Source organism: Echinops telfairi, unplaced genomic scaffold (genome assembly GCF_000313985.2).
Source record: "Echinops telfairi isolate 266 unplaced genomic scaffold, ASM31398v2 ScPeMD7_31;HRSCAF=116, whole genome shotgun sequence".
Classification (NCBI taxonomy): domain Eukaryota; kingdom Metazoa; phylum Chordata; class Mammalia; order Afrosoricida; family Tenrecidae; genus Echinops; species Echinops telfairi.
Window position 1 is genome coordinate 34,089,446 of NW_022103928.1, and position 23,976 is coordinate 34,113,421.

The 23,976-nt window shown below is 37.6% G+C and overlaps 1 protein-coding gene across 4 annotated transcripts in view; it reads right to left on the reverse strand.

Moving 5' to 3' along the window:
• WDR37 (WD repeat domain 37) overlaps nt 1-23,976 on the reverse strand; it is an 89,086-nt gene that overhangs the window by 44,788 nt on the left and 20,322 nt on the right. For all 4 annotated transcript variants that reach the window (XM_045289811.1, XM_045289808.1, XM_045289809.1 and 1 more), the window contains exons 3-7: nt 16,049-16,145; nt 14,715-14,810; nt 14,376-14,440; nt 10,950-11,085; nt 8,920-8,991 (exon numbers count right to left, since the gene is read on the reverse strand). In XM_045289811.1, the coding sequence (XP_045145746.1) occupies nt 8,920-8,991; nt 10,950-11,085; nt 14,376-14,440; nt 14,715-14,810; nt 16,049-16,145 (466 nt within the window). The remainder of the gene's footprint in view (nt 1-8,919; nt 8,992-10,949; nt 11,086-14,375; nt 14,441-14,714; nt 14,811-16,048; nt 16,146-23,976) is intronic.

Sequence of the window (23,976 nt, forward strand, 5' to 3'; positions counted from 1 at the left end):
TATGACAATAATACTCTATAACTTATCAAGAGTTCATAAGGGGGAGAGGGAGCAAAATGAGGAGCTGATATCAAGGGCCCAAGTAGAAAGAAAATGCTTTGAAAATGACGATGGCAGCATGTGTACAAATGTGCTTGACACGATGGATGATTGTGTGGATTGTGGTAAGAGATGTATGAGCCCCTAATAAAAGTATTTAATTTAAAAAAATCAGGGTAAGAACAGAAACCAATGTGCTCAGCGGTGAAGCATTGATGACAGTGCACAGTTGCTCAATCAGTTCTGAGCCTGTTTTTTCTTACCTACAGAGTTTTGTTAAGTAAATGATAGATCTTTTAATGGTTTGAAAGCCACCATTGTCTGGTAGTCTGTAGTTCCCATACACAGCATCCACCTTTGATGAAGCACTTAATTCCAAATCCCTCTGGGAAAGGCTAACCCTCAGTTCTATAACATATAAAGAAAATTAAAGTTGCTTACAGAGTATAAAGGAACTTCTCTCAAGCCTGAATAAGTTAGTGATGTCATTAGAATATTTTCTAAGATGCTAATAAAAATGCTAAGCATTAAGACTGTAGATGACTATGGGGAGAGCTGGTGGCAATATGCAGCCATCTTAAATAAAAAATACACAATAAACAACACCAAAAGCAAACTACCACTACAAACACTGACAGTTACTCAAAGCCAGCTGCCAACAAGTCGATTCCAACTTAGATATTAAGTGCCTCTTTTGTACCAGATCATGGTTCCCCAACTGGTTTGGCCTGCCAATGCCCTTTAAGAAAAACTACTCAGCACCACTTGGCAATTAAAAACTTATGTACAGTAGCCCATAATCCAGGATAAAGTGTAGTTATCTGCTTTTACAGCTCTGTTAACTTGTTCCAGCACCCCAAGGGGACATGATCACCCACTCTGGGAAACATTACACCAGATCGACATGCATTATTTCATTTAGATTTCAAGATAACTCTATGAGATAAACATTATTAATGTCCCCAATCTCACGAAGAAAACAAGCAATCCCATGTTAAGGATGTCCATCCAACTGAAGGACAACTCTTACGGCCCTTTGAAATGTTCTATATAAATCTGCCTTCACTTTGAAACAATTGATCCAACCCCTTCTTACCACAAATTCTTCATTACGATCACCTTTGCTTGATGCATGTGCAGCTTTTCAATCAATTAAAAGATTTCAAGCATTTTCTTATGCTAAACATAAAAGCCAAACTCACTGCCACAAAGTCAATTCTGACTCACAGCGACCCTATAGGACACTGCCCCACATTGCAGTTAGCCAGGTTGTAACTCTACACAAGCACATTCTCACATTGGTCTCCTGCAGAGCAGCTGGTGGGTTCAAACCAATGACCTTCTGGAGAGCCGCTGAGCACTTAGCCACCGTATCAAGGGGGCTTCTTTCTTGCAGTCAAATAAGACTGAATAAGAACCATATGCACCTGTGCGAACTAACTCAACTTCAAAATACAATTGGGAACCAATTTTGTTAGTAACCTGGGAGTTGCCTAGAGTGCCAAACACAGAAGTACCATCCTGAAAGTTTATGCGGATTTAATGAAATGAAAATCAATCAATGATCTTAATAAAATTAACACAATAATATCGGGGGATGGACCCAAAAAGCATGCCTGTTTCTGACATGGCACAGAAAGGGATTTTGAAAGGAAACAAAAAGAGAAAAATTAAGTAGCAGTGACATAAACATCTACCGCATTTTTAAGACGTGGCAGTAATAGTCAAAATTTGGCTAATATGATTCATAATGAACAGGAGCAGAAAAGAAGTGAGAGATACCAGATGCTGCCATTATTCATAACCAGCTTTAAAGAGATTGGCATTTTAAGCTATGTGAATGTATAACTTCAATAAAAATGTGAATTGAATTTTAAAGAGAACCAAAGTAAACAACTTCCTTCACCAATAATCTATTTTTAAAGAGCCCAGCAGCAGTAAATGCTCCATCTCACAGGCCTCACTTTCTATAAAAAAAGGGGATAATCAATAACTGGGTATTTATTTAAAGGGTCCAAAAGGAGAAAAACTCATTGCTATCTCATTAGTGAATTATACTGACTAGAAATCACAATGGATTCACCACTCTCTTTAGTTTAATTAACCCTAATTATATTATCAGAATACTGCCTCAAGAGAAAAAAGCAAAAAAGAGGACAGGATTTCCGAATAGAATAAGCAAGAAAGATAAACTTAGTGGCAAGGAAAAAGGCGGGGCGTGGGGGGTGGGGGGGCTCTTTATCTTCTCTCTCTCTCTTCAAACCCCTCTAACACACAGCACCACCAAATCCAAAAGTAAAAGACACATAACCAGGAAGAAGTACAAAAAGAAGAAGAAAAAGAATCAAACAATGAGATGAGAGACAACAATATTGGAAGCTAGAAAACCAGAAGGATAACAGTGACTGATGGAGCAGACACAAAAAGACTGAAACTTCAACTATTAAGGAAAGCCAGTAAGGGAAAAAAAATATTAGGTTTCAGAATAGGGTGAGACTTTCTGCTTTGAAGAAGTTTCTATCAAACTAATTTTACACCTCTTTCTAGGATCAGTTTATAAAAGCTGTCTACAATTTTTCTTGTTGCTGTTGTTATTGTTAAATGCATCAAGTAGCAACCAGGGCAGCCAAGAGATCCTAAAGAGGAAGCACTGAAGTGAGGCCCTACGATCTGGCTGTTTTTGCCGCTCAGGAGATGTGCTCATTCCATGCAAGGGCACAGGACCCGAGCAGAAAGCAATAGAGGCAGCCTGGCACTGTGCAGCACTCTCAGGAGGTTGTTTCGTGCTTAGCTGCTCACAGGAATCTGATAAGTACTGAACCAAAACGTTGGCGCCTCCTACACCATCTCCACGATCTGATGTGGTTCAGCCCACTTTTGAGGATACTGTGCAAACCGATCTCACTGAGGGGTTCCTTCCTTTCTGTCTATCCTCTACTTCATGTACGTCATCTTCTTTTAGTGGCTGTTCTCTCCTGGTTCTCCATCAACAGTAAGTAACCCAAAGTTTCCTCAGCCTTGCTTCTTGCTGCTGCTGGGTGCCATCAAGTACACCGTTCAGAGACGTCATGCGTAAAAGAGCACAACACTGCCCTGTCCTGACCCTCCTCAAAAACATTCTTATGGCTAAGTCTATTTCAGCCACCACGTCAATCCATCTTGTCGAGGGTTCTCCTTTTTGCTGCCCTTCTACTTTACCAAGCATGATGTTCTTTTCTCCAGAGACTGGTCTCTGACATGTCCAAAGCCCTTGAGAACACGTCTCACCATCCTTGCCTCTACGGAGCATTCTGGCTGTACTTCGTCCAGGACAGATTTGTTTGTTCTTTTGGCAGTCCGTGGTACTTTCAATATTCTTTGCCAGCAACATAATTTAAACACCTTGATGCTTCTTTGGTCTTCTTTATTCAATGTCCAACTTGCATATAAGGCAATTGAAAATACCATAGCTTTGGTCAGGCCCGCTTTAGTCCTCAAAGTAACATCCTTGCTTTTCAGCACTTTAAATAGGTCTCACGCAGCAGATTTACCCAATACAGTGTGTCATTTGATCTCTTGACAGCTGCTTCTAGGAGACTTGTTGATCCAATGAAATAAAGACAAGATCCTTGACAAATTCAATGTTTTCTCCATTTATGATAATGTTATCTACTGGTCTAGTTATGAGGATGTTGGTCTTTTTTATGGATTACAACTACTGTTTGTGGATTAGATCAATCCTTGATCTTCGTCACAAAGCCCTTCAAGTTTTCCCCATTTCCAAAAAGCAAGGTTGTATCATCTGCATATCACAACTTGTTAAAAAGGCTTCCTCCAATCCGGATCCACATTGTTCAGCACAGACTTTGGCTTCTCTGAATATTTATTCAGCATACAAATTGAACAAGTACGGTGAGAGGATACAACCCTGGTGTACACCTTTCCTGTTTTCAAACCATGCAGTATGCCCTTGTGCAGTTCACACAACTGCTTCTTACCCATGTACAAGGTCCACATGTGCACCATAATGTGATCGGGAATTCCCGTTTTTCTCAAGGCTAGTCATAGTTTATGATCTACACAGTTGCGTGCCTTTTCACAGTCCATAAACACATGCAAACATCTTTCTTTTGCACAAGAAAGTTGGACACTGAATAAGGAAGACCATAGAAGAATAAATACATTTCAATTGCGGTGCTGGAGAAGAATATTCAAAGTACCATGGACTGCTGAAAAGGACAACCCGATATGTATCTGTATCTGAAGAAGTGAGGCCAGAGTGCTCCAAAGAGGCAAAGATGGCAAGACTTCTCTTACGATCTTTGGACATATCAGGAGCGACCAGTCCCTGGAAAGGGACATCATGTTTGGGAAAGTGGAAGGGCGGTGAGAAAGAGCAAGGCCCTCAACTAGATGGACGGACACAGCGGCTGCATCAGTGAAGTCACGCATAAGAACAGTGGCGAGGATGGCCCAGAACCGTGCACGTTTCGTTCTGCTGTGCACAGGGTCGGTATGGGGCAAAGCCAACTCAATGGCACCTGACAACAGCAGCAAACTGTTTCTGGCATTCTGTGCTCTCAGCAACGATCCAGTTGGGATCAGCAATGATATCCCTTATTCCAAGTCCTCCGCTAAATTGCCTGGACCGCTAGCAGCTGTCAATACACCACTTCAATATTCAAGGTTGTGTTTGACTCTCGTGGACTTGTTTTCATTTTCCTCAGCTTCGACCTTAACTTACATATGAAAAATTTGTGGCCTGTTCCACAGGCAGCCCTTGGTCTCGTTTCAGAGGCTGATTTCAACTTCTCCATTGTCTCTTCCCACAGAGGTGGTCAATTTGATACCATCTAGAGAAGTCCATGTGTGTAGCTGCTGCTTGTCTTGTTGGGGGAAAAAAGTATTTGCTATGAATACATCATTGTCTTGCAAAATTCTATGTGAACTCTAGCATTGTAAGATAGATCTTACAAGGTCCATTGTGGCAATAAAAATGCCATTCCTCAGAAAAAGAAAATGCTATCTTCTTGATTGTGTCATTCCAAGCATAACAAAATCTTATGATTTTCTGATTCGAAATGGTATCCTATTTTGTGAAGGCATCCGAACAAGACTAAGACAAGTGTATTACTGAGAGGACTTGTCTGCAGACAGAGACACGTTGACACAGGTGTGATTTGGAATAAATCTATACATTTATGAACTGGAACCTAGTATCAATACTTTTTCAATCACCTTCGTGTGATTGTGCATTGAGTCTGTGCGCACATATGTGTGTCTTAGTGGTTCTATTTCTCTGGAGAACACAAAGACAGTGTTACACTGCAAATAAAAAGTTTACAAATAATAAAATCCTAAAAGTCTTAAAATATTACTGAAGCCAGCAATATGGTAATGGGCTTAAACACAGGAAGAGTTGTATGTCTGTATAAAAAGCAGCTACATTTCCAGCTAGCACTCCTATTTTCCCCATTATCGTCACTTCTTCACCCCCAGAAGACAGGTTCACGTTCTTAACAAGTTGAAGAAATAAGCTTGTGTGGGATGTTATGAACTAAAAGAACTTTCAGAGAATTAGAAAAAAAAAGAGAGAAACAAAGAAAGAAAAATCCACTATTGCCTTCAAATTGATTCTGACTCAGTGAATCTTTTGGACAATGCAGAACTATCCTATTGAGCTTCCAAGACTGCAGGCCTATGGAATCAGTCGGCCATCTCTTTCTCCTTGTATTGTGGTTGGTGGGTTCAGACCACAAACCTTTCCGTTAGCACCTGAGCACTTCATCATTGGGCTCATCCTACTAATATGAGTTCCAAAGCAATCAAAAAAAGAGGGGAAAGGTGTTTTAAAATTGACACATATTTTCCAGAACTCATGGCATGCATTGCTAGACTAAAAAGTCTCACTGAATGTCCAACAAAATACATTATTTTTTTAAATCCATAGGAAAGTATAAAAGTTCTAAAAGCTTCAAAAGGAAACAAGTGATCACCTGTAAAGGATCAGGATTCAAAAGAGCATTAGCTTTATTAATATCAGTTCTAGAAGCTGTACAGATAAGACAGAGTTATAATTTCACATTTTTCAAAAGCATTCCTCATGTAGAAAAACATACCCAGCCCAATGATCAATCAAGTAGAAGGCTAAAATGTATTTTACAACCATTCAAGGTCACTAAATTTTTACCTCCAAGTCGTCTTTCATAAGGAAGCTATTGAGAAATATGCTTCCTTGAAGAAAGGGGGTGGGGGGAGTACTTAGTACAAGGGAAAGGTAAAGAGACTCCCTAATTTGATACCACAGGGAAACTTCCAGGGCGATGCTGTTCAAAGGCCTACCTACCAAATCCAAGCAGAGAAAGATGGAGAACTCCAGGAGAGGAACCAGGAATATAAAAAAACAAATGCACTCTTGGCTGAATCTGATCAAACTACATAATTTTGCCTATTTGGCAGAGTTTAAATAGGAATTTAGTATACATATAGAAAGCCCTGGTGATGTATTGGTTACGAGTTGGGCTACAATCTGCAAGGGAGCAGTTCAAAACCACCAGCCACTCCACAGGGAAAAGACAGGACTTTCTACTCCCATTAACAGTTAAGAGTCTCAGAAACTCACAGGGGCAATTCTACCCTATCCTCTAGGGTCACTATTAGTCAGCATAGACTCAATGGTCGTGATTTTAGTTCTTAGGAGCCTATATAAATCCAGACAAATGAAAAAAAACTAATTAAGTGTGGGAGGGGACTTAGTCACTCGAGAGAAAATGAAAAATAGCAATCAAATAAGGAGAGGACATGGGCAACTGAAAAATATTGATCCAGTCAGAATTAAGTAAAGTCTGAATTCTCATTTAAGTAGAAATTATGATAAAGCATTTTGAGGGTGATAAGAAGAAAGAAATATATATTGACAAGTGAGGTAAATCTTCATTTTCCTTAATAAGAGTTATTTCTAAAATTTAAAAATTAGGAAATAATTTAATCAGATGTCACTCAGAAAAAATGAGAACGAAAGGAAAATAATCTTAAAGTTAATATAAAATAAAGTTCAAAGTGGTTGACTTTTGTGCAGTAAAAAACAGTAAGAAGAGATGAAGGAAAAGACTTATTTTTAAATTTTCAAACTGTGGATATGCCTTTAATTTTTTTGTTTTTAAAGTGTACACTGGAGATGAAGAAACAAAATGCAATTAGTCGCTGGTTTAACAAACTTTGGTTGCATTTTGAGCACCTATTATATATAGTTTCCAAGCCTTGTCGTGAATAATTACAGGCAATACTGTAGTAACATTGACACTATCCTGCAGAAAAACAGGTAATGACAGAGTAAAGATTTATAACACTAGAAAGTATTAAATGAGAAGCCAATTTTCTGTGTAAATGCTCACTACATAGTTCAATTTCAAATTTTCCTAAAAATGGCTTCATAAACTGATACACTTTAGGTTAATAAGAGGGGGTACCCCCAAAAAACTGGGATTGTGCTGGGCAGAGCACAGCTTTCATCATATACATTTTTCCCACTAGGCAAATATCAAACAACTCTCTGTGTTAGTGCACTCAGTGGCGTCAACTGGGAAAGTTCTCTCTGGTCACAGTGACTTTTTTCATGAAAGCAGTTTCACTCGAACCTTGTCTTCTGTGATGGCCGATTTAAGAGAACAGCGTGCGGCTATGAAATCTGTTTCCTGCTTGGGGAAAAATGCCACAGAAATTGCTGATACTGAACACAGCTTACAAGAACAGCGCTATGGGAAAAACTCAAGTGTATAGGTGGTTTTCTCGTTTCAAAAACGGTGAAATGTCGATTGATGACAAACCTCACTTTGGACATTTGTCAACTTCCCAAACAGATGAAAATGTTGACTCATAATACACTTGGAGTTGGTTCCACCAGGTCAGACTATTAATGAAGCTTTCTATTTAAAAATTTTGAAAAGATAGTGTAAAAGTGGCAAATGGGGGACTGGTTTTGCCACCACAGCAGTGCACCTGCTCATACAGCTATCTCAGTGTGGCAATTCTTGGCAAAAAACACACCTCTCTTGCCTCATGCACCTTACTCACCTGAACTCTCTCCACGCAACTTCTTTTTGTTTCCGCAAATTTAGAGGGACATGAAAGGTCAGTGATTTGGGAATGTTGAAGAGATAAAGGGAAAAAAGAGGGAGGTGCTGTCAGCCATCCAAACCAATGGGTTTGAAAAAATGTTTCCAAGAATGGAATCGCAGATTTGACAAAGGTAGTAAGTGTAATGGAGAGTACTTGGAAGAGTTGTTTTGTAAAACAATTTAAATACATAGCTTTGAAAAAAAATTCCAGTTTGGGCGGGGGGGGGGGTACTCCCTCATATTATTTGTGCCTTGTTTAAAGAATCAAGTTATTTTCCCTTTATAAAATCTGTAAGCTTAAGTTACAATTTATGTTGCCCTGTAGATATATCATCAGACTGCCCACCAACAGCCAAAATAATAAAGCTTTCAATCAGGCAATTAGGTTGATTTTATAAAGCAAACTTCTAAAAGCAAATCACAGTTGGACATGACATATGAAACTAAAGTGTTCTGGGGAGCCGATTGCAAGGAACTATATGTGACCTCCTCCCTGGGGACAGACAGCCGAGAAGTGGGTGAAGGGAGACGTCGGGCAGGGCAAGATATGACAAAATACCCATTTATAAACTATCAAGGGCTCATGAGGGAGGGGGGAGCAGGGAGGGAGGGGAAAAATGAGGACGTAATGTGGGGGTTTAAGTGGAGAGAAAATGTTTTGAGAATGATGTACAAAGGCGCTTTACACAATCGATGTGTGTATGGACTGCGATAACAGTTGTATGAGCCCCTAATAAAATGTTAAAAAAAAAAAAGAAAAGAAAGTGTTCGTGTCCATGCTTACCTGATCCAACATGGCCTGAATATCTGACAAGGCACTTTCCTGTTTCTATGCTCCACAGCAAAGCCGTGTGATCTGGAAAGTAGAAGTTTTTTAAAAAGTAGCCATTTAACCATGACCAATTGCAACGTCTTTTACAGAAAAGAACAAGTTTTCTAAAGATAGGAGGTTAAACTATCAGTAATATCTCTTACAACATAAAACAAATAAACCCACTACTGTGGACTGAGTCTATTCCAACTGATAGCAAGTGGCCTTTGTAGGACAGAGTTGAAGTGCACCATAGGCTTTCCAAGGTGGTGATCTTTATGGAACAGGCCGCCACATTGTTCTCCTTCAGAACGGCTGGTGGGTTCAAACCACAGATCTCTAATAAGTTTGCAGCCAAGCACTTAACCACTGCTCCACCAGGGCTCCTCTACAAATTGATACTACTTTGTAATTCAAACAACCAAAGATAATAACGTTTCCAAAAAGACCTGAGAATGTGGAGACTTTTCCAACATCACATAATCGGCAAATACAGACATGGGAACAAGATTCTGTAACTCGTTATTATATGAACTTCATGCTCCAGGCTTACACTATAGCGGTCACTTATATGACTTCATCATTGTGTTGCTGCATTAAACTTGTTAAGACATCGTAGGGTACTTAAGTCAAATTAACACCATCCCAATCCAAAAACATACTAGTCAGGTAGTAATATTCCTTTAGGCCTGTCCTCTTATAGGCACAATTTTTAAAAATTTATTAATTTTTTAAGGAAAATATGAGCAATAAATGCCAATTATCCAAATGGAATTTCAGAAATATGTGAAAAGGGCCCTGTTCGCTCATTGTTTAGCATAATTTCCAAGTAACCTGGGACACTTGCATATGAGCATAATTTCAAATGAGAGAAGCAGCAAAAGAAAGAGCACACTTTCTTCAGAGCACTAACTAATTTACCATTTTCTACATCCATTTTAAAAAGCAGGATCCAAGAAGTAACTTCTGACAAACTAGGAGAATTATTTTCAACAAGCAATCACCATTTTTAACGTTAGCAATTTTTACCTGAAGGGGTATCAATTTGTGGCACCTTAGGTAACTGGGATAAAGTATCTTTAATAAGAAAAGGGTCTCTACCACCGCTTTTTTCTAGGACCTAGAGGTAAACCCTCTAGCAGAGTCCAGTCTTCCTTTCTGGCTAAACTCCTCAGATGACATGTTTTCCTACAGTTGTGCTTCACTCAAAAAAACCAAACTCACTGCCATCGAAACAACTGTGGCTCACAGTGACCCTACACCAACGACAGAGTAGAACTGCCCCTTTAAGTTCCCAAGTCTGTACAGGAATAGACTGCCTCATCTTTCTCCCACAAAGCAGCTGGTGGGTTCGAACCACTGGCCTTGCAGTTAGTAGCTAAATGCATAAAACACTACACCACCAGATCTCCTGGGGGGAAAAAGTCATTTGAAATACTCCTATCAAAAAATACTCTTCTGCCAGGCATGCGCCAGCAGAAGTCCCAGCTACTCGGTGGGCTACAGCTGAAGTCAGGAGTTCTGGGCTGTAATATGCTCCGCAGCACTGGTGTCCACACTAAGTTCGGCATCAATATGTTGACCTCCCAAGAGCGGGAGATATGAATATCAAGAAAGTCAATCAGGGGGAAAAAAATCTAATTCATTTAATAAATATTCCATCTCATATTGTCCATGTTAAAATACCAATTCTTTGAAACAAATTAAATCCAGGCAGAACAACTATTTCGGTACTTGGATATTTAAGGTTACTGTGATATTTAATATCACACTCAGCTGTAGTAAGTAAGGTAACCTTCACGGTCTTAAGTAATAAGCACTGCTGATTACTCAAAAAAATCTAACTTGTTTAAGTAACTAATTCAATCCAACTATTGCTACAGGGCTCATTCTATTACTGACAACTGAAAAGTCTGAAGTTGTAACCAGTTTCTGAGCAACTGTTTCCCAATAAGCTAGCGTAATTAGTTTTTCTCTATCTTAAGAGTCTTTTCAAAATTTACCAGCAGATGCAGTTCCCAGCACCACTGGCTGTGTCCTGGCAACACTCACATCCCAGATTCCGTCCCTGTGACCAATATACTCCTTCACAAGCTGGCAGATGGCCCTGGATGTTGTAGTCTTAAAGCTGGAAACAATCTAGCAAAATAGTAAAATGAAGGTATATTTTTAAGCAATACACTGAAGTGATTCTATGAAGATTTTTAAAAGGGGGGGGGAGGGGGTCTTGGAGAAAAGCGTGTAAGTCATGATAAGAGTATTTAAAACATTCAATGGACACAAGCCAAGTGTAAGCAGAATGGAAATGTGGTAGATTCATTCTGCAGATATCACACACAATGCCTTAAAAGTCCTTAGGAAAATTTCAGAGGCCTCCCCTCGATCCCCTTTGATGTTATTCAGAGCATTGTTAATTCTGAATAAAAATTTATTTTGGTGTTTTCAGTTATTCTTCCACAAATTCAAATAAACAAAAGCTCCAACCTCTGGGGTTAGCTAATTAGCTAGCTAGCCAGTTCAAAAAGAAAAAATTAAGGAAGATGCACCCCCAAACTACTAACAAAAATTATTTATACTACTAGGGGACTTTCTCTCTCTTTTTTTAATTTGATCGTTTACAACAACCACATTATTATCAAGAGGGAGAAAATCCCTGAGAAAGGAATCAAAAAGACGACACTGCTAACAAATGAAAAGGTTGGTTCAAAGTCATTTATTGAAGACTTGTTGGGTGCCAAGCACACGGTACTAGAAGCAGGAGACACAAAGAAGAAAACGAGGATTCCTTGCCTTTAAGAAGCTTACAGTCTAACAGCAGACAGACATGAAAACAATACACGTGATGTGATGCGTACAACAGTAAAGGTATTGTCTTGTAGCATGGTATACACAACAGCCAATTCTGATTTTCTCTTACAAGAAAAAAACAAGTGAGAAAGACTCTAAACAAAAAATGTCTCCAGAGTTTTTCTTTAAAATTGTTCTCAGATACAACAATGACTTCCTAGCTTTTGAGTAAATCAGAATAATGTAGGTTATTCAAAATAATGGAACTGTAAAATCAAGTGGAAATAAGAAAAACCGGTGGTTACTATATAGCTTAAACACTGATTAAGGAAAGCAGCGGAAAGTTATCAATGCTCTCTTAGTATAAGCAAATTAAAGTATAAGCCACTGTTACATCAATCCGGGTATGTGCATCAAATTATCCTGCTGACACACTGAGTGACTGAGACAGGATGATGGGTGTAATAGAAAGAGGTTCCATCTGACCTAGTTTAAATCTAAAAGGACTTATTCAAACCCATTATTATCTTTTTGGTTTCTTTTTCAATATCTTAGGATTCAATCCTTCAAATTACACCTTGACAGGTGAAAAAGGTGCTTGTGCTGGCATAAAGTGCCATGGAGATACTAAGAGTATGACATCTGCAAGAAGACGCAGAACTCTTCGCCGTAACTAAGTTATGGCAAACTTCATTTTCCAAGTATCTCACCATTCCTAATATATTATTATTATTATATGAAATACACTACTTAAGTCAAATTGCTTAATATATTCGTAATATATTATTATTATTATTATATGAAATACACTACTTAAGTCAAATTGCTTACCTAGTCGATTTATAACATAAGAACAGAAAAAGGTCTTTCAATTGCTATGAGAATTCTCTTCAATCACATTCTTTGATTGCATTCAGAGGCCAAAAGAAAAAAAAATGTGCTGTTTATGGATGTTATACCAATTCACCTAATAGGTTGTTTGTAAAATATCTATATACTCTGATCACCTGTCAACCTAAATCATTTGCTCTTAGAAACAGTACTTAGTCAAGATTACACAGAGGCCCAAGCACAGACTGAAAGATGTAGGAAAACCATTCATGGCAGAAAAGTAGCTGAAGGAAGCAGCAAATGGGGCTTACTCCTGTCATCCTCATCTGTCACTTTAATCAAAATACACGCTAAGATATTTTTTACTCAAGGGACTTTTCTCACCATGAAAGACATGGAATGTTTATTAAAATATTACTTTGTGAATATTTTCACAAAATTATTTGAAGTGATTTGCATGTTAGATTGTCTAATCTCCCTCCCAATAAGGCATTAGGGAATATGTCATTAGCCACCCAAGGAGGAAGACATCTTGTAGGTTCACTGAATGTACCCTTGATTCCCCACTATCTCACCACACATGCCACTTGCCTCTCATGGCTCTGAGGGAGGGAAAGTCATGAATCCTCTTCTACTTTAGAAATAACCAATGAAGTTTAAAATCTAGAATTTTAGGACCATACATGGTATACATAGAACTGCAACTCCCAAAGTAAGCAATGTATCAGCGGGGAAGGAGGAGTTAAGTGAGGAAAAAATATAATCATACTTAATTTTGAAAAAATTTCTCATGTTAATTTATTGAAATTTCTTAAACTAGTAAGTGTAAATTAAATTATAATATTACAAGACAAAGAAAAAAAATCACAGTAATTTGCAACTTCAATTTTAGAGCTTATCCAAAAAAGTAAATAGTAGAAAATACCAGCAACATTCACAGTAAAAAAGAAAAGGAAATTATTATCACAGACTGTCAAATAAACAGAAACAGGCAAAGACTGTATTTGTCCTACTAATCACAGTTACTCTCACTGTAGATGTCATCCTAAATAACTTTAATTTCAAGGTAACAAATTGGGGTAGGAAGGATGTTAGCAAGAGCAATTTATACATCACAGCTGATTTCAATGCAATTATCAACCTTCTCTTTCACATTTAACAAAAACAATGTACATTCATCCAAAAAGTTAAGTGGTAATCTTTTGTGACTACTAAATCCTCCAGAGGTGTATATAAGGATCATCTCAAAATATTATTTCCCAATCACACTCCATCACATATACACTTAAAGCCTTGCTACTTTAAGAACACAAAAACAAAGCATTTTAAGAGAAAGCAAAATACCAAGAATGACCCTGTTTGCCTCAGAGACAGGTCTTCATTTCGTAATCATACTGAGAAATCGAGAGACATAGGGAGCTGAAATGTAGCTACAACGCAGAATATATTTCCCTTGCTTTATACACATTCATTTGCTTTTCCAAATGCAGAGCCTTTATGTCAAGCAAATTAACAACAGAAAAGACTTTTTTTCTCTAAAGATATTATTTACTAATGTATAATGTATTGGTTTTGATAAACATTAGGGCAGGTTAGTGTTTAGTGTCTATATAATGTGTTTATTTAACATATCTATGCAATTCCTTTTTAAAATAAATTTTTACTAAAAGCAAGATATTTTACCTTTTTCTGTTACACATTTCTAATTGAAAAATATGCAACTTAAAGTACACATCTACACATCTTAAATACCACATGATTGGTTCAAGAGTAAATACTGACGTGGAACCAAGGGTTAGTGTCTTGCATACCTTGCTAGTGGAAGCTTTGTAAGTAGTCTTCAATTTCTGAGAAAGCTGACTGGTACTATGACTGGCTGTAGAGACAAAGAGTTGACAATCAAACACAATCATACAATTAAAGAATCACAGTATTTCAAAGTTGGAACAAGCCTGAGATAGCAAATCCAACCTCTCATTCACACTGGGGAAAAATGTGAAACCCAGAAAAGTTCGTTTGCCCAAGGTGACAAACAGACAATGGCTTCGTACTCTTCTAGGCCCACACCTGATTACAAAGAGCAAATTCACTTCCAAATGTCCTCAGGACATCATTTATGAGCTAACCCTTTTATGAGCACTCAGCCTTACCTTTTGTTTTGAGTTGGCCCTTACTCAGTTCTGCCCCATCAATTGCTTGTCCTTCAGCGGCTAACCGTTCATTAAGGGTATCGATTTCTCTACGTACTAAGGATAAAAAAAGGGTTTTTTTTTTCTAAGTTAATTACAAAATATATATTCTATGCTTTAATATATTCACTACTTCTAAGACTTGAGCATATACAATGTTATATCTTAGTGTTGTCTAAATAAAAACATGAATCATATCTACTAAATAAGATCATGATTCTCAAAAAACAAAATCCCTAGCAAGTATAAAAAAGACAAACACAACTTGGGGTTATATTCTAATCTGAAAAATTAGGAATGAAATAGAATTTATTACTAAAATATGAAAACCAAAGAAAGAATGAGTATGGTAATATTCCAAAAAGAAAAGCTCTTTCTATATTCTGTTAGATATTACGTTCTCAAAGTTTCCAAGCTGGGAGTGCAGGGGGGTACAGGGGGTGGCCCTGAACTTCAATACAATCTGTTTCCTTTATATTTTAGTATTTGCATTTAAAAATATAACTCAGATACTGTCTGAAATTCAATCATATATTTACAGTCTAGCTGAGGATACTGCAATTGGGAGTGGGGGGAAACATATAAATAAGATGTAGCTAAAGAGGCCCTTGATATACTGGACGCAGTGAGTGTGAGGATGGCACAAGACCATGCAATCATTCATTCCACTGTGCATAGGGGATGCTTTGGGTTGGAACAGGCTCAATGGCACCTAACAACAACTTTAGGATATGGCTCACATAAGCAACAAGTGAGGATTCTATAAACCAAGATTTAGAATTCAAGTGAAGTTATCAAAAATATTAGGTATTACAGGAGAACACAAGAGAGAAGGATAAAAAAGAAGGCCATTGGGGATAAAGAGTTGAATGAGCAAAGAGACTGGGATGGGAAGGGACATGAAGCTAATGCTACTGATTACTTTGTGTGTTTCGGGTCAATGTTACAAATCTGCAAATTCAATGTTGCTATCCATATTACAGAAATAAGGAAACACTCAGTGGGGATAAATAACCAGTCCAAGGGCACAAAGCTAAAGGAATGAATGAATCTGAGCCCTGACCTGCCCACAAATCGACCATGCTTTAAAGCGCATGTCATTGCCTCTGTACTCTGCTGTCACCCAATCGGATAGCAGAGCTTTTTGGGGTGGAATGTTCTTTCAAGCCTCTAGCCTTATAACAGCAGAGCAGAACACTAACACAATAGCTGCACATCTACCCACAAATTTCACTCTCATAGGTTTCAATAAATAAGTGAAAAATTATGAAAGCAAATTCAGATGAGATACTTACATTCTAAGTTTTCAATATAGAGATTCTCAAATTCTCTTTCTATTTGACCAAACAGTTCCAACAGCGTACTACGAACTGAGGAAGGCAGCTTAGAATCCTACAGAGAAGGAAGACGATGTTTACAGTGAGCAAATAACTTAAGAGCCCAGCTATATATTTTCTTCACAAGTAAATTACAATTTACCCTAAATCCATATGTCATTATGTGTCTTAATTGTTACATATAAAATTTTTAAGGAATTTAAAGTTTCAAGTTTTCTACAGAGAAAAACACTAACCATATTTATAAATTGCTTCCCTAGTACAACATGTGGGTTAACAGTCAGATTGCTAACCTCAAGGTCAGCAAGGGGAAACCACCAGCTGCTATTTGGTAGAAAGAAGAGGTTTAGTGGCCCCATAAAGAGTTACAGTCTCAGAAATCCACAGGGGCAGTTCTACCCTGTCCTACAGAGTTGCTATGAGTCAAAATAAACTTGATGATAGTGAGTTTGAGGGATTTTTCAGTACAATATGAGATTTAAGAATAAATGCTTCTTCAAAATAACAAATGTTCCTCTTAGAAAGAAGGAAACAACGTCTACCTTATTCAGTTATAAAGATGGTAATTTTCATAAAATATTATGAAGTTTTTAATCCTGTAACCTGCTGTTATAAATGTATTTAATATGCTATGCACTAATACTATGTCTTTATAAAGTTCTCATGCTTAGCACATCAAACAAAAGTAAACTGAATATTGCCTTTAACACTACTTACTGCCTGCAAGACTGAGTTGTGCCGATAAAAAACAACAACCATCTCAGCTACAAGATTGAAATCTCTATCAGTTAAAATGAGCACATGAACATTTAAATTCCCCAGTGGTGCCACATTCTTCATGTCTGCATGCCTGAACATGCTTTCTCATACCTCTAACCCCCGGTCTGTATCTAAAAAGTCAAGGGAAGTTCATCAGAAGAAGCAACATCTCAAATGAATTTTAAGTATGGCCAAATGAGTTAGCAGCACCAAATATGTTCACAAAACATTTACTTTACATGGACATTGCTAATAAATAGGAATTATAGTTTATCTTCTACTCTAATTTCAATATTATTTTGCTTCTCAACAGCATTTAGAATAATTTTCAAAGTTCTCAACAAATATCTCTAAAATAATGTTTTACCACTTACCTACTGTGACTGCAATTTTCTATGACATTTCAAACTTATATACAGCACAAATGTTCTTATGTTTTGTTAGTTTCAAGTTATATACGATGTTTATTATAAATTCATTCTCAGATTAACTTCATATAAAGTCAAAAGTTTTTGAGAAAAAGTATCCCTAATGATATAAAAATTTCAGCAAAATGAGTTTGGATACAATTACAGAATCCTTAAGCTTACAGGCCATAAAATATCCATACATATTAGATTGCCATTGGTCAGAATCAACATAACTACAACTAACACTATATCTCCACTATTTTGAAAAAATGAATCTGGTAGTAGTACAGCCTCTCCCAACTTCCTTCCAAAATACTAATGTAGAAACAAAGAAGAGATGAAGAAAAGAAAATTAAGCTAAACTATTATGGAAGGAAATTCTAACAATATTAAGACATAGGGCTTTGAAAAAAGAATCAAAACCCTTTTTAACATACTCTGTCCAGCTTTGTAGAAGTCTTGGTGGTGTAGGGGATTATGCATGCTGGGCTGCTAATTTCAAGGCCAGCAGTTCTGAAACCACTAGCCACTCCTTGGAAGAAAGATGAGGCTTTTTACTCCCACAAAGATTTAGTCTTAGAAACCCCAGGGGCAAAAAAAAAAAAAAAAGAAAGAAACCACAGGGGCAGCACTACTCTGTCAGAATCAACTCAATGGCAGTGAAGTTTTTTCAATCATAGTTTGTAAGGACCCCTGGTGGCATAATGGTTACACACTGGGCTGCTAACCTCAAGGTCAGCAGTTTGAATTCACCAGCAGCAGACCAGGAAAAAACGATGAGGCTATCTCTTCCCAAAAAGATTTGTAGCTTCATAAGCATTAGGGAGCAGTCCTACTATGTCCTACGGGGTTGCTCTGAGTCAGAACAGACTCAGTGCCGTTGGGTTTTCATTTGTTTTAATCCTACTTTGTAGTCTTTTTTGTCCTGTCCTGCATTCTGTTCCCTCTCAGGGAACATTTCCCCTCATCCTCACATCTGGTTGATACTCCCTATCCTTTTATTCTTGGCTTAAGGGTCACTTCATCTACTTTTACACTTAACTAACTCCTACTCACCTACACCCATTGTGTCAGTCTGGGTACTTTAGAGGAACAAATCCACAGAAACTCATGTATAAGAGAGATTTATATAAAGGTTAAGTGTACATCAAGAAAACATCCCAACCCAGTGCTGCCCAAGCCCACAAGTCCAACATTAACCTATACGTCCAACATCCACAAAGTCCTCCAGCTCACAAAACAGAAGCAATGATGCCGCCTGCAGGAGGAAAGCTGAGTCAGTGAATGTATAAACATCTCAGTGCTGGCAGGGGTCTCCACACGGCTGCTCCAGCACCCAGGGCTGCATCGGGGTAGGTCCATGTGGCTTCTCCTCAGGGATGTCTTGCATGACGTGAGCCTTGCCAGCTAAAGCGGGAACTGGCTAAGGCAGCTGCACCCTGGTCCAACCATCAGAAAGCAAGAGACCCGAGAACTCGAAAAACGAGGCTTACTGAGCCGTTTATCCCTCCGCCCTTCAATTAACCCCACATGTGTTTATCAACCAGGTTGGCACAATAAACTAACTACCTCACCCATAATGTTTTAGAATCCTATTATCACCTAAAATGTCATATTTACTTGGATATTAAAGATATCTCAATCTTAAAAGTAATCACTGTGGAAAACAAAGCTAAGATGTCAACATTAATCTCACTTTATAAAGGAAAGATGAGAAAGCAAACATAAAGTGATATGAGAACTTTTCCACTAGAGGGCGCGTTGAGCTAAATAGAAGAACTTACAAAACTGCCTTTCAACCTTTTTTAATAGTATTACTTTTTGAGGTCATTAAATTTCACAAGGCCTGAAATTATAGATATTGAAATTTTAGTACCACTTGGGAAAAGATATAGTAGAAAAGTTGCTGAAAATTCAAGTAAGGTTTTTGAATAGAACTATATCACCTCACACATATATTTGAAAAACTACAGTCTATAAATACAGGAAATATTTTTTCAAGGCTCGGCACCTGCATAGATTCTACAATCCTTTGCAACAGCAGCCTTCTCAGCACTGTTAGTCACTGCTTTCTAAAACACACCATATTGATGAATCCAAGACATAAAATCTAAACCTACCAGAACAACTCATCCACATAATCATCAGTCTTTTTAAAAATATGGCTCCACAACCATTGAAAAGACATTCCGATGTAATTCAGCTAGAGCGTTATTACTTCTACCATTCCATTCACATCTGTCCGCAGGCGACAACTCTTAATGCTTAAATTCTTCCACTTAAACCTACCATTCAAGAGCTTGAACAAAACACATGTATGACTATCTTCTCCCTCTTGCTGTTGAAGTTCACACTAGCCAATCTTAGGAACATGCTGATTGACCCAAATGAAAATGAGTTTCTAAGGACTATTAGCAAAGGACTATGAGTTTATCAGGAAAATGAGCAAATAAGGACTAAGAAATGCCGTCCACACAAAGATGAATGCCAGAAGACAGTACTTGGGTAGTGTTAGGTTGAGGGAATTTTGAATTATCTTCATAAAAGGTTACTATGACTCACAGCTACTTGTTTTACATCACAATATGGACTGCCACTCAAGAAAGCCAAGAAAATAAGAACTTATTAAATGTATAGGAGAATTGCCTTTAGAATCTGGTATAAAAGGAAGTGGCGGAGCTTTCACTATTGGGAATGTAAATAAACCTAAACATTTAAAAACTTAATTTAGACCGTTTATCTACACTGTCTAGTATGGCAGCCACTACCCACAACTGTTTGTTTAAATTTAAATGTAAATTCATTAAAACACAAGAACATTTCAATTTAAATTCCTCAATCACACTAGGCACATTTCATTTGTTCATAAATTGTATCTAGCTAGGGATTACAGGACCAGAAAACACATAAACAAAACATTTCCATCATCACAGAAGTTCTATGGCACAGGCTACTTTCCATAGAATATCGAAGATATTTTGGTATCTCCTTCAATCTATCATTTTGTTTTCAACATTAAATTAGAATGCACAAGGTCAATCAAAGATAGTTGACTAGCAGATATACAACCCAGATTCTCTACAACAGAAACTGAAGAAAGCAAATGAAACAGATGTGGGTAGAAATACTGGAACCTCGAAGTTCGAAGGAAAGGATTTTTAAAAAATCAAATATTAACTAGAAGGAGCAATCGAGCAAAACCACCACACAAAGACACATAAAAGCTAGAATCAAGTGGCCCCGGGCAGCACAGCCATTTTGAATTGTGGCCAGCAGTATTCTGACTGAGTTAGGAACCGTATAACTAGATCCATCAACTACACCTACACCCAAACAAGTGGTCTCCAATCAGAGGTTTTCCTCCCCATTTATGCTGCACAACCTCCCAGTAACCACAGCCCTGCACCAATGCTTCTGGTGGCCAGTCCAAATCCCTGCCCCTCGCCCGCGGTTCCACGCAGCACATTACCTGCAGAGCAGGTGCCACGCTTCGGCCAGAGCCATGTGACACTCTTGCTATATACTTGTTTGCTTTTTGCCTTTCAATTTCTTTCTTCTCCTCTCTCACTTTCCATTCATTCCTCTCCCCTTCCACTTTTTTCCCCATCAGGCAGAGCCACACTACTCGGCCATATCTCCCACACTTGTCACCTTGCCCACATCAGAGACTTCTGTTCAAACTCCAACTCTCACCGCCTGTCAACTTGAGCTTGAGACAGGAGGTGAGCACCCCAGTGCTACCAAACCAGTGACTGGAGTAGCACACCATTGTCTTCTCCGGGTATAATTTTTTTTAAAGAATGAAGCAAAATATAAACAACAGATTAATACAATAACACCACAATGTCTGAAAGATAACACCCAACTTCAAATCACAAGCAAATAATAAGAGCAAAGCAGAGCCACCAAGTAACCAAAACATAGGAAAATAAAACCTTCCAGAGGATGAAATAATATCGAGACTACTCGATATTTAAAAGTTTTTATTATATTTAGGGTCCTTCAACATATTAAGAAAGATGAGAGTAAAAAGAGACAACACCAAGGTAATCATAGACAAAAACAAGAAAAACATCCGACAAAACTCTTGAAAAACTCAAGAAAACAATACGGAATAAAATCACACGGAATAAAAAAATCACCAATACTCCTAAAACAAAACAGCAAGATGAGGGTGAGAAATTTGTAGCTTTCAACGATTACACTGCATATAAATGGATTAAACATACCAGTCAAGAGACAGAGAAGAGTAGACTATATAAGAAAACAGAACTGGAGGGTTGGAGCTAGAAGCAACTGTGAGGATGTATACACAACTCTTTTTACAAGCAATTTAACCATGGAAGTGTATGATATGTGAACATTATAACAAGAAAACTACTAAAAGAAAATTGACCAATGGTTGTTGTTTGAGGGGCATTAGGTTTCTGTTAACTATGGTGGAATAATTCGGGAAAGGATATCAGTAATAATTATACAACATGAAGAGTATAATCCATGGCACTGAATTACACATGAAGAAGTTGTGAAATTGGAGAATGTTTTGTTGTGTACATTTTTGCCACAATTCGAAAAAAAAGTAAATTAATAACAGTGAGTACAAGGCAGAAAAATATGTTCTAGAATTGAACATGGTGATAATTGTACCACTCTTCTTGATATGCTTGAATTATAGAATTCTATGACACGTGGATGAAGTGCTAATAAAATTGTAAAAAATAACAGAATTCATCAATATGCCTTCTATAAAAGACACATGTTAGACACAAACATAAAAACATACTAAAAAAATCAAAGGATAGAAAAACATATTAAGCATACAGCAAACAAAAAACGGGCAGGGGTGTCATACCAATATCTGATAAAATAAGTTTTGAAGGGAAAAGAGATAAGGAAAGATATTACACAATGATTAAAGGGTCAATCTAACAAGAGGACATAACCATAACAAAAATTCCCAATGAAAGAACTCCAAAACTCATACATAAAACTGTAATAGAAGTGAAAAGATGGATAATAATAATAGAAGATTTTAATACACCACTGTCAATGAAAGACAGAACAACTAGAAAGAAACTCAACCAAGACTCAGAAGATCTATAGAACACAATCAACCAATTAGACTACACAGACCTACAGAGAACACAAGATCAAACAATAACACAATCTACATTATTCCCAAGCATACCTAGAACATTCTCCAGAATAGACCAGGGCACAAAGTAAGCCTCCATTAATTTAAAAATACTGAAATACTGCGAAGCATCTTCCCAGATCACAATGGTATAAAATTACAATCAAAAACAGGAAAAACACGAGAAAAATTCAAAGATATGAGAGGGAATAACACCCCGCTTAAAATACAAGAAATTTTAAAATGGTGAAACAGCATGTTGAGAGGCAGCAGTCAATCGCCAAAAGGCAGCTATAAGAAGAGGGGGGGGAAAAAAAGAAGAGGACTTCAGGGGGACGAACAACAGAAAAGTGGTGAAGGGAGACAGCCGTCAGTGTAAGACATGAAAAAAAATTATAAATTATCAAAGGTTCATGAGGGAGGGAGGACAGCAAGAGAGGGAAATGAGCTGATACCAAAGGCTCAAGTAGAAAGAAAATGTTTTGAAAATGAGGATGGCAATATATGTATAAATGTGCTTGACACAATGGATGGATGGATGCATTCTGATAAGAACTATAAGAGCCCCCAATAAAATGATTTTTTTTAAAAAGAAGAGGACTTCAAGATGTTGGTGGTCAAATTCCATTACCTTTTAATTACATTTTCCACAATTTCTTAATCCCCCAAATATTATATGAGACCAGTCCAGAAGAGATTTACACACAGAAAGTAACATTCTTTTAAGGTTACAGGGTTGGGAAGGGAAGGTCGGGAAAATCCCTGACAAAAAGGTAGAGATGGGCTCACTTCAGGTTGAGGCCACGCACATTAAGGGAGGTCAGCACAAAATGATCAGGGCAGAGAAAACATTGGGAGGAGGATACAAAAGTTAAAGGTAAAAACTAGCGTATACACAATCCTGAAATAACAATGAAAACAATAATCTACAAAGTGGATACGCAGAAAGACACTCAGAGGTGGAAAAGCAAATGAGACTATAAAAGTAAGTATATATAGGTTTGGCATAGGCTCTTTCTACATATGTATTTATATGTGTTGCAAATACGAGGAGGCCTACAAAAGCCCATGGAAAAATTCCATTATCTTTTAATCCATTTTTCCGTGAACTTTTTGAAGCTTCTTTGTGCTTGATGCAGTTAAAATTTAATACAGCAAATTTTTGCCAAGGCTACACAAGATTATCTTTAGAAATACTTAGACGTTCCCTTCATCTATAAAGGAATTAACTAGAACATGTATAAGTAAAACATCTTCACCAATAAAATATGTTCACTTTTAAACTAAAGGAGGCATCAAATTATTGGACAGATATACAATGTAATAAAAAACGTCAGATGGCACACTCACTTCAGTAGAGACAGGGACAGAGCCAAGTATAGTTACCATGAGATTTGATTTCCAAAACTCTTCAGAAAACAAGAGATTAAAAGTATGTCTAACGATCTTAAGATTTTTTTCTTGCATATGTTCATGTCTTTATCTAGACCTCTATAAATGCCCTTTTCCTCCCAGCTCTTTCCTCTATTTCCCTTGATTCTCCTCCTGTCCCACTATCATGCTCAGTCCCCACCAGGATTTCA